General features: G+C 48.9%; 1 protein-coding gene across 1 annotated transcript in view; it reads right to left on the bottom strand.

Moving 5' to 3' along the window:
* The window catches only part of TTC28 (tetratricopeptide repeat domain 28), a 154673-nt gene that overhangs the window by 8865 nt on the left and 126297 nt on the right, over positions 1 to 19511 (bottom strand). The window contains exons 13-19 of the mRNA XM_074159776.1: positions 14003 to 14143; positions 6807 to 6951; positions 5564 to 5743; positions 4739 to 5459; positions 3021 to 3145; positions 1785 to 2016; positions 1278 to 1354 (exon numbers count right to left, since the gene is read on the bottom strand). Coding sequence (XP_074015877.1) covers positions 1278 to 1354; positions 1785 to 2016; positions 3021 to 3145; positions 4739 to 5459; positions 5564 to 5743; positions 6807 to 6951; positions 14003 to 14143 — 1621 coding nt within the window. The remainder of the gene's footprint in view (positions 1 to 1277; positions 1355 to 1784; positions 2017 to 3020; positions 3146 to 4738; positions 5460 to 5563; positions 5744 to 6806; positions 6952 to 14002; positions 14144 to 19511) is intronic.

Genomic DNA, 19511 nt, shown 5'->3' with positions numbered 1-19511 from the left:
ATGCAATCCCCCGGCCAATATTTACTGCGTGGGGCAGCTGAGGAAATGGCGAGTGCATCTTTTGTCAGCTGTGTACAGCCACCCAAATGTTTTTCCTTGGGTGATTTAATTATCCGAGGCAAAGAAGACAATTGTGAAGTAATCTCACGGACACTTATACCACATTCCCATCTATCGGAATGTTGTCTTCTACTCATTACATCCCTTCTGCTCCGGGCCTCCCTCTGGTGGCAATGAGGTAAAAAATAACCCTGCTGTTCAATCACAGAAGTCTCAGGCAGTGACAAAAGAGCCAAGGCAAGAAAGCAAAATGCCATAAAGGACAAGCCGTTAGAAATACCCCATGAGCTACTGTAGAACATAACGAGAAACCCTTTCCTTGAAGCAGAGTCAGTCTAACGGATTGACAAAGCAGGGTTCCGAGTGGGTAACAGCAAAGCTGGGGCTCTTATTTTGCATTTTGTGCAGAGGCTCAATGTGACAGAACGAAGGGAAGCCCCCTGAAGCTGCACAGAGATAATCCCAGTTACCCACCATAGTACTTCCCTAGAACACTTTTGCATGGGGAAAGGGGAAAATAAAGTGAGTTATATGCCCATTCGCTATGTGCGGTGTGTTCATCTACTGAAGCAGGCAAATGATCAAAATAAACCTCATTAGAGGAGCTATCAGGACAGTAAGAAATGTGTGATGGAAAGCCAGCCAGGCGGGTGGCACAGAGACAGGTTGGGTTAGGCATGCTAGAGAGGCTGGGGACAGGGAGGAATGGGAAGGAGACTGGGAGGAATGGGGGAAGTCCCACAGCCACTGGTGGCACTGCCTTTCTCTTTGACAACCGCAAATCCTTCCAGAGAAGCACAGGCTCTGCAGGTTTTCTGACAGACCTTGCGTTGTCCAAAGTCAACTACACCTTGGGACTTTGGAAATTACTGTGGACAAAGACCAGCCCAGGACAGGATGGCCAAATAGCCATTAGTGGTTCTGCCACTCATTTCCCATATTTTGCTTCCCCCTCACTGCAGCAGGTACCCATGGTTTCCTTTCTGTCGCTGAACGGGAGACCCAAGGCCATGCAGCCCAGTAACACATCTGCATTTTTCTCTTCTGGATCCAAACTTTCGTTCACAAACACAAAAGGTTAGAATTTCAACCCTGAAGAATCCTAGCACACTCTGGGTTGATAAATTAGGGTATAAACCATTCTGTGCACGTCCGACTTTACTGGCCTGGGACCAACCATTTGGAAACCAGTAGTGGAGGAAAACCTCCCAACTCACCCTGTTGATCAGCTGTTCTCCTGTTTCTGAAGCTGTGATAAGTTTACAAAGTGCCTGAAGTGCAGGGTTAGGCAAACCTGAAAAACATCAGCAGAAACGGGGATTGCTCAGTATCTGTTTCTTGACAGTTAGAAAATGCAACAACCTGAAAAGAACACAAACTCGGCGAATGCCTAAAACCTCTCCCCCAAATCACTGCACAGTTCTGGAAACAGCAGCATTTTCCAGAAAACAAACGGTTTTCCCACTTGGCATCTGATTATACATTTTCTGTCTGAGAGCTGGGAGAAAGGAATAGTCACATCACGCTTCTCGGATACTGGACTCTAGTAAATGATTCCCATCTATGACAAAATTTTCAGTAAGCATTTACTTCTAGGACCTCTGCCCCGTTAAATACTTTTATTGCTTTGATGTAAAACATCACCATTTTACAGGCTTGCACGAAAGAAGTCGATGTCTGCTTGGATGGGTGAGGACAGAGCCAGTAGCTGGGCTGGTTCTTACCCAGGAGGGACTGTATGGTGGTGCTGCACTGCTGCAGCCGCTCGCCAGGGTCGGAGGTTGGGAAGAAAACTGCTGCCGGGAGGCCACTGGCTGGAGGGTCCAAGCGAAATCCTACGGCGGTGAGTAGAGCCTGCCAGCCTGGAATGCCACCGACTTTATTCTCCACGCTTTGTTGGGAGGTATACATGGAGTTGTGCTGCCCGTTCTGGATTCGCTGCAATGATTTCTCCACCTTTGGGGAAAATACAGCATTAGCTTATTTTACAAGAGATTTTTACTAACTGCCTCTTTTTACACAGTGAAGAAGCAGGAATAGCAGGTTGAGAGACAGCAAACCCGATGGTGAACCTGGCTTGTCTTACACAGAAGGAAGCCCTTGCGAACAGAGGCTCCAGTAACTCAGCACCCACAGCTCTGCTATCACTGTGAAGAGTGTCAACATTCTCTGGGGAAAGTTATGCCACACGAAATAAGTACCAGTTTGATTGTGATTGTTTCCTATAAGCCTGGTACCAGCCTCTTGCTGGACTTATTACCAGGACAGGGCTTATTACCAGGCAAGAGTCTGCAGCTCTAGGGCAAACAGTAAAGAGATGCGTGTCCACAAAACCCAGCAACTGAGATCACTAGGAATATTCACGGGTTTCCAGCATCCTATGGATACTCCCTATTCCTATGGGACCACATTGGAAAGAAAAGTTTTAAAAGCCACGAGAGATTATTCCAGCCATCCAGCAGTTTGGTTTCAGCCCTGCTGCTCCCCACACCAGGCGACAGGCACATCTGGGGACAGAGGTGCCTCTTATCTTCCAAGTCCGCAAAGAGACAGCAGTCGCTGTGCTCTGCATCTCCACGACGGCAACGCTCATAGCTATTTTTTTGTAGAAACAACTAACCCCAATGATTCTCTCATTTTTAAAGCAGAGACCCAATTCAACAGCTAATGGAAACCAGATGGGGAGGATTTTGCCACAATACAATGTAAGACTTTGCTTATTTTGCCTCTTTTTTCTCCGGACACTTTATCAGGTGTCCCAGTCTTTCCACACTGACCCAGAGTTTTCACAGGAGGTAAGGGAGAAGGGTTAAAGGTTTATATTCAAGTGTGAGTGGTTACACATCAGGGTGTTTCTCTTCCCGTTCATCACTTACCAATGCATACCCACAGGTAACACTATCTCATAACCACATGGTCTGCAACGCTTGCAGGGTGTGGGAGGGTTTCCTTTCTCTTACCAGATGCAGCAGGACACGCAGAGCATCTCGTGCCCTTTCAGGGTGCTGCAGAATCTCCGTCAGGGCCTGTCCTACCAGCGAAGAAGGGCTGTTCAGCTTCATGTCGCTCCCAATAAGCATGAAACCTGCAGGATGCAGAATAAGAGATGCCCAAGCTCCTTCTGTTACAGAAAATGTCCAAAACAAGCAGGTCCCCTCTGCCCACTTGGACTAATGGAATGATGGTTTACTGTGCCCTGCACAGTGATATTCTTTTCCCGGAGCAGCTACCCACTCCCTGCCCAGTCCCATAGACTGAACTTCCAGAAAGCTTCTAGATGCTTCTTACTGTCGTCCTCTATTAAATCAATAGTGTTTTCCTGTTCAAGCAAGCGGAAAAACACTGTATTGCAGCTAAACTTGTCCTAGCACGCTCCATGTCTCCTTCAGAGCAGCGGAAATCAATAGATGCTAAACTGTGCTCGCAGAAACAGGACTCAGAAAACTGAGAGCTTTCCCTGTCTCGCTCAGAAACCTGTCTTGAATAATGCTCCATCTCCAAATGCCAGATTCTCCACACGTCAGCACAAGGAGCTCTGCCTTCCCCTTCTCACCCACTGCAGCAAGGTATGCGCCTGTCCGTCCTCACACCCATCTCCATGCTCATTCTGTTTTGCCTAGGAAGCCGTGGCTTTTTTTCCCTTTAATGCTCTTTCCTTTGAGACAGAAAAATCTTGGAAGGAAAATAAAATAGAAACTGAGCTTGTGGACTGTAACCTAAACTCAGCTCCCATCTGGTATTGTCTGAATCATGTCCTAACGCTGGACTCAACAAGCCTGGAATCGCTCTGTCAGACTAACTGCTCATTTTAACAAGCTCTAGCAAGTTTCCTGCTCCTCCAGTTCACATCAGAGTCATACTCACAACGGTTTCCTGATCGAAAAAACATGGTACTGCTGCCTGTGCAAAAAAACCCACTTGGGGAATGTGTGCAGCTTTGAAAAACCAGGACTTGTGCTGGGAAAAAAAAAGCAGGTTATTTGTACATATCCCTGTAACAACACCGTGGAACTCTAAGGCTTTGTCTTTCTGAATCTCAACTCACTCATCTAAGATTCTGCGATTCTGTAACTGAGTGGGAGCAAGCACCAGCTCTCCACCCCGGAGCTTACCCTGCTGAGGAATCTCCAGTTGAAGCAAGGGAAACTTTATCCTAAAAGGACCAAAGGATTAAGCCCTACAAGGTTTATGTCACAGAAGTCATAGCTACTGGTTGCTGCTGCTACCTCCAGAAGTACTACTCTTGCCTCCTTGTTAGAATTTCACTAAATTCTGTACATTTGCTCCAGCCAACTCCAGCTCAAGGACACAGGAAACTTGACCCTATAGATCTCAAACACAGGGAATGAGGAATTGTATTGCACATTATTTCTTACCAGTCGTTAAACCATTGTGCTGTCACAAGACTTTACCTCACAGCTGCTTTAAATTCTATCAAATTCATAACCTGATTACTACACAGGGTGAAGTACTGATGTTTTCCGTCACACTGACATTCAGCCACACTCACCTGACTCTGGGTCTGAAACACGGGGGCTGAATTGTGGGAGAGCACAGGGCACATGCTACTCCCAACTACCTGCCAGCGCCGCTCCTTGCTTAACTCAAACAATTTGGCATAACAGCGCTTCCGAGAAGCCCCGTCTGGTTTGTGAAAAAGCACATTCTTCCTACCTACCTGCCCAGTTGGACGGATGGGAGAACTGCTTGCTGCTCTGTACAGTCTTCATCGCTTCTCCAAGGGCTGCGCTGGCTTTCATCCCGTTTAAGAGGGAGGAATAGAAGGCGTGCACAAACATTTTGGAAGCAGCCACAGGAACAGGCCAGAGTGACACCAGGACACACTGAGCCCCAGCAGCCAGGAATGCTCGTGTCAAGCCAATGACTCCATCAGCAGTGACTTTGCTGTTGGATTCTTGGTAAGAGCCAAGAACCACTAATTTGACAGGAAGCCGCAGATCCAGGACATCAGCTGCTGTAAGCAGAAACTCCTGAAGAGGAGGGCAGTCTGAGATGCTCTCCACATCACTGGCATCATCCTGCATCCGAAGGGATTCTGGGATGGTGTAGGGGTTCCCGAAAGAACTCTTGCTGCTGGCTGGATTGCTGTCGGTGTTGGGTGTCAGGACCAAAGCAGCCAGTTTCCAGGAGACATGGGTTGCAAAATGGACACATTCTGCCTGAGTGAGGGCACTCATGACCCTCTCTTTTGTTGCCGCGCTGCCAACTAAGGGCTGGCAGCCAAGTAACTCAGACACCATATACGCTTCCTCTTCTGCAGAGGGCATAGGTCCCCACAGCCACCGGTCCATGACTGCTGAAGGGAGCTTGGGATTTCCTATGACAGCTGCCATTGAGGTAGAACTGGAGTAAGCAGGAGTATTCTTCCTTGCATGGGACTACAGAGAGAAAGAGAAAATGGGGTTAGTATAGAAAACTATAGGAACCTGCACCCCACAGGAGAGGTTCTATGAGAGAGAGGTTTTATAAGGTGATGTCTGACCTTGGAGCTGGGATTCAGCGACTGGATGGAGGGCACTGCAATGAGGCTGAAGCGCTCGTAGAGGTACTCATTGGAGGAACTGCCCTTCAGGAGAGCAAAAGGAATGAGGTACAGTTCTCCCTCCAGAACAAGTATCAGCTGGCGGTGGCGGCCAACAGGCCCACTGGAATGCATCAAACCCTGCAAGACAAAGAGAGAGAATCAGTTCGGCCCTTTCGCTCCATCAGCACCCCAGCCTGCACTTCCCAAGCATCAGGCTCTAGTCTGACCCCACATCAGGTTTGGAGTATCAGAATTACGCTCTGTGTGAACACATATTGGCATTGAATGGACCTACACAGCTGGACTGTTGCTCATCTCTGCACAAACAACCCATTTGAGATGAAGGAGGCTCGACAGCAGTGACATGCCGCACAGATCTTGGCCGCCACAGCCAGCCTCAGCAAGTGGAATGGGCCCAGCATCACCACAGTACAGTTAAAATCTTTGTTAAAACCAACCACCTATGTCTTGTCAATATTATTACCACCTTATCCTTTGAAAGAGAATATCCTTTCTGAGACTGAATCTCAAAATAGCAATTTCCTACACAAGAGCAAACAATCCTCAGACAGATTGTGTCTATGACCTGCACTTCAAGGCACATGACTTTGTAATCAATCCAGAGTCACAAATAGGTCTAAACAGCAAGTATCTTATGGATGGAGAAGCAAGGCAGAGAGACTTATAAACAGGGAACACGCAGCTGGGCCCCAAAAGTGGCAAAAAGAAATTCTCTTCCAGCTAGAGATACTGTGTGACAGACAGGACTTTTTAACTTATCCTGCCATTTCTCTGTAAGACTGAAGCCACAGGGACTGAGCAGGGCTGCCACAGGACACTGCACCACACAGCTTCCCCTGGCTGCTGCGTTCACCCCGTGATCCACCAGCAGGAGCCGCTGGGATGGAGAAAGAGCAAGGCCCAGCTTGTCCGGCTACAGCTGGCTGCCGGCGTGGCACTGCCATATAGTATTAGTGAATTAAGGGTACGCTTCCTGCTTAGGTTCATCAAAAGCAGCCGAGTGGAAGTGGCGACATCCCTTGTTTCCACCTCCCAACACACCCAGTCTCACCATCTGCGAAGACCAAGTGAAAACCACCACATTTCAGACAGAGTCTCCAGGCTGCCCACTCTTGCTTTCCCACCCTGACAGGGGATTCTGGTAAGTGAATCCCCACATTTGTCCCCGCCAGAGGCTTACTCCTTCCATAGGTCCTATCAGTAAGTCATAGAGCGCACGGAGGGGGGGTTTGGTGAAGGAAGTCTGCCTCCTCGGAAGAGATGACGTTCCATCCTTGACAGGAGACATGGTACTGCTGAACAGACTGGTCATGCTCTGGCAGCTCCTGTGGGCAAAAGGCAAGCAAGAGGTCAGTTGCAGAAATCCAAGGGACACTCCAGGTTGCCCTGATTTTTTGTAACACAGATGATGAGCCCGTCCCTGTCCATCCAGAGGACTCTGTTCTGTAAGATGCTTCATGGCAGGGCTTTATTCTCCCATTCAGCTTCACACCACAATGAAAAATGACATCAACAGCAGGGTGAACCAGCTGCAGACAGCATATTACCTTGCTATGGAGTTTCTCTACAAACTCAAGCGCTGCTCACAGCTTTTATTGCATACCTCTGTGCAGCGGTTGTGTGCAGGCAAACACGAGAGCCATCAACAACTGACTACGATCACAGCAAGATTTGCGCTTAGGTTTCGCACCGATTCATCTAGCATGGTACCAAAAGGAAACCGGACATCAGGCAAACAACAAGACATGAAGATTGTGCCTGCACTCGCTGCCACTCCTCTGCATGGCTCCATGAAGTCAGATGCAAGAGTTGACCTAGAGACCATTTCTGACACCCTCCCAGACAGAGCTCTGCATGTGCTCTCCTGGCATCACCAGCCACCCAACAGCGTCACTCTGAGGAGACTGAAATGGCACGGCTACGAAAAGGTACTGTCCTCTTGAGGAAATGATGTTGCCCCATTCTGGTCTCGCTCTTCCAGCAGCTGTGCTCCCCAGAAAGGTTATTCTTGGCTTGGTGCCACGAACAACCATTTTCTGTGAAAAGGATAAATTTCCAGAAAGTTTTAACAGGTGGGCCTTAAGGAAAAGGCGGGGAGGGAAATAAGCCATTGAACAGTAATGGTACCAGAGTCACCACGGGGGCTGTACAGCAACAAACACAACAACCTCAAGCATGAAAGGCCACCCATGAGGCAACACGTGCCCCGTTGTCCTCAAAGTGCCAAACGCATGCAATGGAGGGTTCCATGAAATCCCAGTCCAGATCTGGCTCTGCTGCTGCTGCGCAGAGAGAGCCTCCCTCCGTTCCTGGTCTCTGGGAAGCACAGCACTGCTTTGCCTCTCAGACACCTTCCAACGCCACGTGCCTTTGCCAATTCACACAACAGGAATGCAGCTACAGTTTCCTGACTCGCGACCAAACTCACACGCTTTGTCACGACACTAGTCTGCAAAGTCCTTTTTTAAAGAAGGTTTACTCAGAAGAAACGCCTTGTCTCTGTTCCTTATTTTCACCTCTTGCCTGGATCAACTCTTGGCTCTCGACACAGAAAAGAAGTAAAACCAGAAAGCATTGGCACATCCAGGAAATCAAAAGAAAACTCTGATTAACATATCTGTTGGATGCTATGAGATATATTGGTAGTTGATTGCGTATTTGCTATAAGCATATGTATTTGTATGAATGCATATATAATGCCTCTGGCAGATATACAGACACACACATACAGGCACAGTGTCTCTTCACACTACCAGATTAAACCAAAAGGCAAGAAAAGACAAGGAGAGCAAAAACACTGCACTTGAGTTCACTCCTACCACTGACAAACCGCAGGCCTGAGACAGACCCCTCACCTCTTCTGACACACGCCAAAAGACAGGTTCAGAAAATTTCTCTCTCCCCTCTCCTTCTCTCCTCAGTTGCTGCCATCGCCCTCCAGACTCACCTCACATTATGTCTAAAACCTATTACCTAAAGAAAAAATGATGCTGCCACCCATGCTCCCCGCTGACAAGGAATTTACATCCCATGGGCCAGCAGGAGTAATTTAAGGATGCGAACAGAAGCCTGGCGTCCAACTGCCCGTGCTCTCCGATGCAGAGATTCTGGTGAAAGCTCCTGAGAGCTGCTGAAAACTTGACTGGGTGACTAACGAACACCAAGTTCGTTACAGGACCAGCATGCACTCAGCACCGTCTGCTCCCCTCCGGATCCCTCTGCCCAGCTTCCCCGCAGCAGCTGACTCAGGCAAGCCCACTCTGCAGCACTCAGTTGTTTCCATATTTATGTAGCACGGATTTTAAAATCAGATCAGGAAACATAAAACTGTGCTTTCCCAATGTCACGCACTTCTATTGCCCTGAACCCTGTGCTCGAGGCACATCCCTCCAGTATATCCTGGCTGATACACCAGTCTGGAAGGGCAGGGATACCCCCCTGCTTATCTAGAAACCAGTGAGCGTGTAGAGTTTTAGCCCAAGCACAACATTCTGTGATTCTGTGACCTTCCCAAGAAGCAGCTATTTGCCAGCAGATGGCACTCGCCAGCCTCACCTTCTGCATTAAGCGATTTCAACACACTAATTTATTGCAGGGAATAGGGGCTTGATTACTCTAATCAGCAGAGCCTCCTTCATCTTGGTTTCACAGCCAAGCAGCTCTAGATTTATTCCTTCACCACTCGAATTGCTTTTTTATGAGAACAAAACCAAGGGAGTATCATAAATCTTTCGCATCTCTTGCCTGTGTGTTTGTGTACACAAAGAGGAGTGAGAAAATCCATAGGGGGAGGATGGACAGGGATCTTTTGTAGCAGGCAGAGCAGACCTGGAGCCCCGGCCAGCCCACTCCCTTTCCTCCCAAACCAGTGCAAACCACGAGCTCTCCAGGTGGCTCGTCAGGCATCTGAGTCCAGGTGATTTCAATGTGGCAAGAGGGAGACTTCTGAATCTTCTGGCCAAATTTTGGTCCCATCTACAGAGCGCCAGTGCTGGATTCTGGGGTGCTGCACTCATCATTTCTACGTTGCTCCTGCGATGCAGAGGGATCCCCTGATTTCCAGAACAGTAAAATCTCTCCTTTGGAAGCCTCCGCACAGACTCAGCAGGGCTGTGTGTTTATAACCCTTTGTGTGAGGCGGCCCCGACCTGCAGCAAGCAGAGGAAATGGCACAAACTGGGACTCGGCACTGCCTGCCTGTATCAGCATTAACTCTACTTCCGCCCTTTGTGCTGGAGATGCAAGAACAAAGCATGATCCCACGGCAGCCTCAGAGAAAAGGGGGAGAAAGCCCCTGTCACGCAAGCCCTGAGCTCTGACCGATCCGTCCTACCACCAGCCTCACAGGGCCTGGCTCTGCTTCCAGAGGATGAAGGTGGCTGGTCCCAAGCAGGAAGGAGGGGTTCGTATCTCTTGGCCCTCGTTAGGACTCTGGATGAGTCAGATCCCACCCATGACCAAGCACAGCCATTCTGGAAAGCTGGGAGTCAGAGTTTCTGCTGCAGTGGTCTGACAATGAATATCCATCAGGCCTGTCGTTCTACAAGTCTTCCTCAAAAAGACCCTTCCTAGAGATGTAGCCCCCAATCCACACTCAGAGCCTTGACACGCTTAGAAAACCAAGCTGTGGGAAGCTCCAGAAAACATTCAGATACGAGCTCCCTGTGGATGCTTTCAAGGATCCGCAATTATCTCCAGAACCCACCAGTGGTTGCACAAAACCCACAGACCACCCAGCGCTCTCTGCTTGTGTGGTCTATGCTTGGGCAGCCACAGCACTGCAGCCGTATGGTAGAGAACCAGATGGATAAGTGACTCTCCAGCCATGGCTTCCTTATCTGCCACCTCGCTTCATCCTGAGCCAGGCATCCCTGGTACAGCCCTATCCTTCTGTTCCGTAGGGGGTGAGCTGCTTGGTTCTCCAGCTTCTTACCTCCCAGTTTGCCTTTTACCAATTCTCACCATGCTGCATTGCCAAAACTGCCTTCAGGGAAGTGTATTTTTACCCTTTGAGCTGCGTCAGCGCTGATTCTCATGTTTTCCACAGGTCCATGGAAGGAGGACAAACTGTATCCCCATGTTGGTGGAGCCGCCAAAGAAACGGTGGGGGAGCTACACTCAGGTCCAGGCAGTCGTCAAGTCCCTTACTGGAGCAGAAGACAACTACCAGGGAGGAAACCAGATTTTAATCTGGAAACCCAACAAAAGTCTAAGAGCCCTAAGGAGCAGAGAAAACAAGCTGCATAAGACATGAGCAGCTGGGACTATCTTGGGGGCTATACCAGTGCCACCCACAGCTTCGACAGCCATTGCCCTGTACTGAGATCACTGCAGCATCCCTTCTGTGCTTCTCTCTCCTCTAAAGTCCACTTCTTCTCAGAAGTTCCTTAACTGCCAAACTCCCATATTTTTGCTTTCTAAGTGGAACTGCCAAAAAATTATACTATTCACTCTGCTTAAAAGACAGGTTACCTGATGACAAGCAGCCAGAGGGCCCCCGTCCCAAACCAAGGGCTTCCTTTCAGTCACCCATTTGCTGCCAGACATGGAGACTGGATGGCTCCGAAGAGTCCCAGCATCTCCAGGGCCTCATTTTCTACCATGGGACCTTAACAGCATGTGCAATTCCTGTGCGTGAGGGAACTTGCGCTGGCCCCAAGCCATGCAAGCTCCCTTGAGGTTCTCCAACATTCAAGCACAAGATATGAACATGGATTCAGGCCCCACATGAGGAACGCAGGGCCTGCCTTGGCAGTAGGGAAGACGAGCTCTTATTCTCAGCTCCACGTGGGCCCTACTCCTCTCTGTCCCCTGCGGTGCAGCAGCCAAAGCAAACAGAGGCCATACCTTCAATCGCCGCTTGTGAGCCAACAATTTTACCACCCTCTGAAGCACTGCAGCAGCAACAACCCACTCAGCGTTGACCTACAGCAACATGAACGCACTCCAGTGCTAACTGGCAGAAAAACCATTGCACAGAGGAGGTGAGATGGAGTCTGGAGCTGCAAGATCACAGCTCTCGTTAACCGCTCGATTCTGTTGCTTAACCAAAGTCTAAGAGCTCCCGGTTCCTCCTTAGAGCTCCAGGCCAGTGCACAGAAACGCTACTTGCTCCCACTTTATTTCTTAGTTGGCTCTCTTCCGTGCAGATTTTCACCTGCTCCCTTCCTGAAGCTTCCAAGGCTCTTGCAAGGATGTCTCCTTGTTGTCCCAAGCTCGGAGTGTGGCATGCTGTGAGCCACACCACTCTCTACACAGCTTAATTCTAAAGAACCACACGGCAGAGCAAGAGGGCAACTAACGCTGTCTACAGTGCCCTTCTAGAACCTGCAGCCTCCTGTTTGACCATCTATGGGACCAGAGCAGATGTTAAGTACAGGAGGTATTAAAAGGCTTGGGCAGGACCACAGCACCTACTCTGAATTCAGGGTTCAGCAAAACAGGTGCAAAACAGAGGTGGCAGCATTAGCTCTGTCGCTGCATCCCCTCAGTATGTCCCCACCTGCAGGCTCATGGTGGGCAGGCCACACAGCAGTGTCTTCTCATCCCGTGCATCTCAGTGCTCATGGCGAGAACATCAAAAGACACAGCTGCTTCTAGTGCTCCCCCTGATGCTCTTGTGAGGGTGCTTTTCACTGAAGTGTCCAAGTCGCCCCATCCCTGAGCTTCTCCCAAAAGTTGCGAAAAAGGCACCTGAGGTAAGCTCCTGGCTGTGGGTTCAAGGTGATGCCCTTGGCTGCTACGGAGCAGAAAGACACAGTTGGCCTCTGCAGTGTTCATGAGGATTAGGATATGCTGGAGCAGAATCAGATCATATTTGTCCCCTGTAATCAGAAGGGCATTATCGCATCCTTCCAAGCCTGATGAACCAGTAAAACATCTCAGCAACCCTGGGGATCGGCCTGTTTGATCCCAAACGAGCAAATACTCCTAGTTCATCACCAACGCAGCAGCTTGAACAGACACGCATGTGGATTCTGGAAAGAAAACCAGGCCAGTTGCTGGTGCCAAGAGGCAGCTCCCAGTTTCATGGGGACGCTGTTACAGCTCACAAGCTCCAGCGATGGCTCACAAGGCTGCGGGCGGATCGCATTCGCTTTTCCAGCTGAGAAAGGCCCGGGGTGTCCTGCACTCACCATCCCTGCTGGAGCACAGATCTAGCCAGAAACCCCGGGTTGCGTCATGCAGCCCCTCTCCACCGGGGGAGCGGTGACACTGGAAAAATTCTGTCTTTAATTTTCGTTTCAAATGCTTGCCCTAATTAGCACAGTAATATGAAAGACAGGGACCTGACCAAGCTGTAAGAGGCAGAAAATGAGTGGAGAGTGTGCTGTGGAGTGCACGGTCCTGTAACTCTGGAAATGCAGCACATTCCCAGCTAATTAGTACAACAGTTAAGATCAACAGAAAGAAGTATTTCCATAATAAGTGCATAGCAGAGAGCTCCAAGCACCACATCTCACAGACAGCAGCGACAAAACAGCGTTCCCTAGCAATTGTTCAGACAGTCAAAAACAGCCCTTGGCCAGGAGAAGAGCAAATTCGAAATGGCTGTCCCTCAGGACAGAGTTATCACGTAACAATTGGTGACAAGTCCTTGCTGCTATCACCTTAAGCTGTCAAATTCACCTAGAAAGGCAATGAAGATGCCACCCCCTACATCTCCCAAAACAAGCTACCGAGTTCTTATGTGACACACATAGTCCTATCTAGGTCCCTGCCTGTGCCTGGGGTCCTCCCTCCCACAATGACGCTTTCAGTCCTTGTTCTGCCTCCTTCCTACTGAAAATCTTTATTTCTACAGAAGGAAGCAAAAGGATCCTATGCCATCCCAGGACCTGGCAGGGCTTCTTTGTCCCTCACATCCAACACTTGGGTCTGTAGAACAGAATCAACCCCCAACCGGCCGCCCATCTGTGGAATGCCACCAGGCACTCGCAGCTCCCAGGCTGGATGCACAAGCAACACCAGGCAGTCATGGATTCTCAGTCCCACCAGGAGCAAGATGCAGAGCTCTCCTGAGGGAGGAGGAAATTCTCACTGCACCACATGAACACAATGGAAAAGGAGGGAAGGGAAATGCCTATGGGCCCCTCTGCTGAGAAGGGGAGAGTGCTGCACAGTACAAACGTGGACCTCATTCTCAAGAGAGATGCTTAACGATCCCTGTACCCCCACGCTGTGAAGAATGGATGGTTACTGCAGCCGTAAAGGACAGAATCAGTTTGCTGCTCTGTGCCCCCAGGACTCGGGGCGATAGAGAGACCATGAGCAACGGCATCGGGTGCACCCTAAATTTGCCATTTAGAGTGAAGCCCGTCACCAAGACGTCTCATTCTGCTCGCTGATCCCCACAGTGCAGTGCTGTGTTCTCACCTGTTCAAGAGGTTGTTCCTGCTGACCATCCTGAGGAAGCCGGTGGGATCGGTCATTGAGTTCAGCTTGTTATTCATCTCCTCAAACTGTTGGTCCATGATGTCCCCAGCTTCACTCTCGGTCTCACTGCTGGCACAGGCTCTGCAGGAGGAACAGAGGGGGAAGGAGTTATTGATGCCAGACAGAGCAGCAGCTTTGTGATAAACAGCCACTTCGGGAGAAAAGGTTTTTCAGACACAACCTCAGCCAAATGGGAAAGTAAAATTTCCCCTGGATTGTGTCACCTCCTGCTGTCAGGCCTGCAAGGGAGTAACAGCCCCATCACCTCAGAGCGGATTTTCTGTCAAATTGCTGTTAGTATTTTCTCTTCTTTCTAAAAGCAGAAGGCAAACACAACCCTTTTTAACAACGTCTCCCTTTAATAAATAATTTGCCTATTATACAGTGCATCACAAACCTTGGGATTTGTACACTTCAGCTAAACCTGTTAGGCCATCTTGCATCTCATTTCTGGTTCCTTTTGGGTTCCTGACAACTTGGAGCCTTTCCTCAAGGGCACTTTTTCCAATAAAGAGCACATGAATTAAACTAACGCGCAACATGAACTCCTGCAGGAAACTAGAGCTGTCCCTATCTGCTGTATGGACCACAGGACAGTTTCCAAGCTTACTTCCAGGTCAATATAATTTAATAACCTGAAAGAGTAAGTCCTGACAAAAGACAATCACTTCCTGACCCCTGAAATGGGGTTTGCTGAACAACAGCCGGGGTCGAGGGAAGGAAAAACAGGGAAAAGAAAATATTGTCAACAGCTGCCTCCTGTGTGTTTTCCCTCCAGCTGCACGCTCGGTTCGGAGTCCTGGCACAGCTCTGAGTAACACTCACGACGAGTGCTTGGAGCTCCTTAAAGAGGCAAAAATCTCGAGTTCATGAACCCAAGAGAGGCCACACGCTCTCCCTGAAGAGAGTCTGTCCCAACACAAGTTCAAGCAGACTTTAAAGTCTCTCAGACTTTATTTTTCTTGCAAGTTATGAGTTATTTGTCAGCTTAATTAGACCAGCTGAAAGGGACCGTTTCTAGCAGAAAGCAAAGGCTGCAGTGTGGAACTGAACAGCACCATGGCAAAATCCTGATGCCACGTCCCACGACAGCATCCCTTCCTCTCCAGGAGCAGAAATCGGGAAGATGTGCTGCTCTGGAGATGCAACAGCACTTACAGACACGCTTCCAGCATTTGGGAAGTTAACGGCACTTAAATTTGAACACAAAAGCAAACAACTACAGAGCTCTTAAGCAAGCTATGAGCTGAGAACCGAGTCCAGAGAAGGGCAACGGAGCTGGTGAGGGGTCTGGAGAATAAGTCTTATGAGGAGCGGCTGAGGGAGCTGGGGGTGTTCAGCCTGGAGAGAAGGAGGCTGAGGGGAGACCTCCTTGCTCTCTCCAACTCCCTGAAAGGAGGGTGTAGAGAAGCAGGGATTGGTCTTTTCTCCCAAGTCACAGGGGATGGGACAAGAGGAAATGGCCCCAAGTTGCGCCAGGGGAGGTCCAGATTGGAGATTAGGAAAAATGTAGACACTGAAAGGGTTCTTAAGCCTTGGAATGGGCTGCCCAGGGCAGTGGTTGAGGCACCATCCCTGGAGGTTTTCAAAAGACGGGCTGACATAGTGCTTACAGACATGGATTAGTAATGGGGGGGATGTGGGGTTGTATGGTTTTCTTTTTTTTTTTTTTATCAGAGTTAGGTTGATGGTTGAACTAGATGATCATAAAGATCCCTTCCAACCTAGACGATTCTATGATTCTATGAGAAGTCACACAAAAGCTCTCACACATGTACTATACATATTTAACCCCCCCTGTTCTTGGCTGCTAGGCAGAGAACAGGTTCCAGGGGCTGGAGATGACAGCTTCTCCTGCGGGTCTGGTGTGCTGGAGCGCGGTGGCAGCTGGCAATGCTGCGGGGAGGCACTTGGTCCATGTGGGGAAAGAGTTTCAAAGCAGAACATGACGTTCACCCACATGGAACAGACACTATTTGTTTGTTTAATTCCCTGCGTTTAATTTTGAAGTGGGGAAAGAGCTTCTGCCTGTGATCACACCGCACCAGCCCAATGATCTCAGAGACAAGCATTAAACCCAGGATCGTTAATCAAAAACATATCATCTACCATCACCACAGAGGGAGGAGGAAGCTGACATCACAGTAAATTAAAAACTCATCCCAGAACCTGAAGACCGAAGAACTCCCTTTGCCAGAAGGAGAATCTGTGGTGACAAATAGTTAATGGAACTGAAAAAAGTACCTGCAAATGTGTTACACAAGGCGTAACTGCAGATTTCGGCTGTGTATAACCTATCTAGAGACTGTGTGGCTCGCAATTTTGGGGCAGATTTCCACTGAAGTGGGAAAAAAGCATTTTGTGTTCTTTAGGAGACTGACACAACCGCCATCCTGTTAAAACAAAAAATTCCAACAGCCCCAAAACACAGCAAAAAACCCTGAGGTCTCCTCTCAAGCTGGACGAGCTCTTCTCTGGCAGCGCAGTGACAAATTTCTCTATCCACGTTGGATGTAACGCCAGTAATAGCGCCCAGGCCTGAAGGCACTATACAAATACAGACAATTATTGGGAAGTGAATTCCATTCATAAATTGCATATAAATGTTTAGCCAGCTGCCAAGAACCTTCCAAGCAGCACACTCATATACAGATCTCTGATTTTTTTTCGGTCTTTTATTTTAGTAAGCTTTCTTGGCTCATGACTGAGCTGAAATCACGCGAGGCTCAGCCAGTGTCATTCTGCAGATTGCTTTCTTGACAGTTTTAAAAGTGTCACAATTCTTTTATCTCGGATGTTCCTGGACAAGCAGAAATAATGGCTGCTTTTCAGCATTTTTGTATGCTTGAATGGGAACACGTTATTTCTGTTCAAACTTTCTGCTCTTTAAGCCCTTGCACAGCCCGGAGACGCCAACTGCGTCCCCCAAGGGCAGCCCATAGATACCCAGCAACAACACATCTCCGACTCTTCCCCAAGGAACCACAGAGAAGCTGTAGTCACACAAATACAGAGCCATTTGCCATTCCGTGTCATGACAGCCCCAGTCCTGTCCCCACACCCGAACTGGAGAGGCCCCAGGGCCTTCACAGACCTTCCAGAGAAGAGGGTTATCACAGAAGTGAAAGGCTTCCAGCCCAAGAGCAGAGTGGACAACCCCGTGCCAGAGGGCTGAAGCAGTTCTCCTGACAGAGGGACAGCCAAAGAGACCACCCCATCTCATTGCTGTGACTGTCCCAGCTCTCACATCTCTCCCAGCAACCTAAGGCAGGAGAGGTACCATGTCTCTGGAAGAAGATGGACAACAGCAGCAAGGCTTGGCCAGGCCACAGAGGTCCCACATGAAGTGCACAGCGTCGATTCCCGACTCATAGCCCCGTGCTCGTTCTAAGCAGCTTGGCAGTGGCTCTTCCAAACAATTCCCCAAGCTGGCCCGAGCCCAGCATCAGGCTCCGGGAGCAGGAGGCCGGGCTGGGGAGCCCAGTGCCTGCGTTCCCTTCTCAGAAGAGCACTGAGAAGCAAAGATAAGCCTGGCACTGTGCTCCACTGATTGATTTGACAGGAACACCTTTTCCCAAACCTTCACAAATCCAGTATTTTTTCTGGCACAGGAGAAAAAAAACCCACCGAACCAACCAACCAAACTTAGGCAGAGCTTTCTCTTCACTTCCCTAAAGAGAGGTAAAACCAAGAGAATGTGTCACCACAACCTGAGTCCATCTTGCAGCGCAAATCTTTCAGGACACATTCAGCATTGCAACACGGACACACATTCTTTAATTTACTTTTAAATCAGTGAAAAGAACAGAAACAATCTACCAGACCTGGATCCAGAACCTCTAAAGGCTTCCAGCTCCCTTCCAGCATCTGAATCTCCTGTGAAGCAAGAAGCACAGAGGGACTGGCCGTCCGTGCTGAGCACGTGTCCACAGAACTCTCAGAGCCTCAAACCCAGCAAGCTGACTGCAACCCATTTCCTTACTGGTACTGGGGACAAAACACCACCAAGTGCCACGTTCTCCCTACCCCAAGGGGAGAATTAATTTGTCTGTGAGAGACCAGAGCAAGCCCTGGGGAAAGAAACTCAGAAATCTGGTACCGTCCTGCAGAGTTGAACCACCTGATGGGAAACTTTGGGTCCGGGGTTATGCTCTTATTTTGATCTCATGGAAAATTCCTGTCCTGTTAGATGAAGGTGTCAGATAAAGGGCAGGAAGCCGAGGACACTGATTGGTTTTACTGCTGCCTTCTGCAAAGCAATGTCTAACTGACTCCGTCAGCCATGCATTTGCTGCCTATGACAGCTATTACAAAAGGATTATTACAAGGATTAATTAGCAGAGCTGAACAGCTTCCCAGCTGCCCACAGAACCCTGAGCGCAAATCGATTGGAGGATCGATGCCAATATTTCCTCTTTCTTGGCCACCATCACTACCTGGAACCCCAGGTTCGGGCGAGCAGTGTCCCTGCAGACGGCAGGTCATGCAGAGAGGGGTCTGCAGGGTGGCAGCCTCCAGCACGGGCTGCCAAGGGCACCGTTAGTGCCTTCACCATCAAAGCTGGGCCAGGGGACACGTGTCCACAGCCTCGGGGACTTGAGAGTGTTTCACTCACAAATCTCAGTGCTGCAGAAAAATCCAACACCGTTTAAAAAAAGCCTAAACCACTGTATAACCTGAAAGAGCCAGTGTCTCCCCTCACCCCAGTGTCCCCACTCACAGTTTTGGGGGCTGGTTAAGAAATCAGCCAACACATACATTTAGGTCCCCTTTGCACTAGGAGCAAACTAGACCTGCAAACTGCCGGTGTGTCACTAACCCACCCAAAGTAAAGCACTTTCTGACTACGGAGCAAGCTTCACTTATAACAGCAAACTAAACAGTCCCCACGTCCTTTACCCCGTACGCTTCATCCAAGAAGAACACACGAGGACAGGGACATCCCCAACTCTGTTCTTCAGGCAGAAGCATTCGGAGAAAAACTACTTGTAAATATCAGAAATACTGTAAATATTGTTACAAGTTACAATAACTTGTAAATATCAGTATGAATACAGAAACTATACTCGTACTCATCCAATCAATAAATCAAACCAAATACCATGAGAAATCATGAGATTGAGTATAAATAAGCAAAAAAGCCTCACTTGTGATAAATCCATAGGATAAAAAAAATGAGGGAACACAGTTATGGAACATATCTGAGTAACGGACTGGAGTAAGTTTCTTCCCTCTTTGATGAAATTCATCAGACGGATTAATTCACTGTAAATTATTTACTCAGCTATAGCCACAAGGGAACATATTTGGAGGGGGGTTAGAATTCCTGTGGTATTCGCAGTTTTTCAAAAGTAAACCTTTGAAGGGGAATTAATAACACTGCAAACCGTAAGCAGGATGGAATCTGCCCATATACAGTCAGAGATGGCATCTGCCTCCTCATCCAATC

Source organism: Numenius arquata, chromosome 16, assembly GCF_964106895.1.
Source record: "Numenius arquata chromosome 16, bNumArq3.hap1.1, whole genome shotgun sequence".
Taxonomy (NCBI): Eukaryota; Metazoa; Chordata; class Aves; order Charadriiformes; family Scolopacidae; genus Numenius; species Numenius arquata.
The sequence above is the reverse complement of the archived record's forward strand: the minus strand, read 5'-3'. Positions and strand labels throughout refer to the sequence as shown.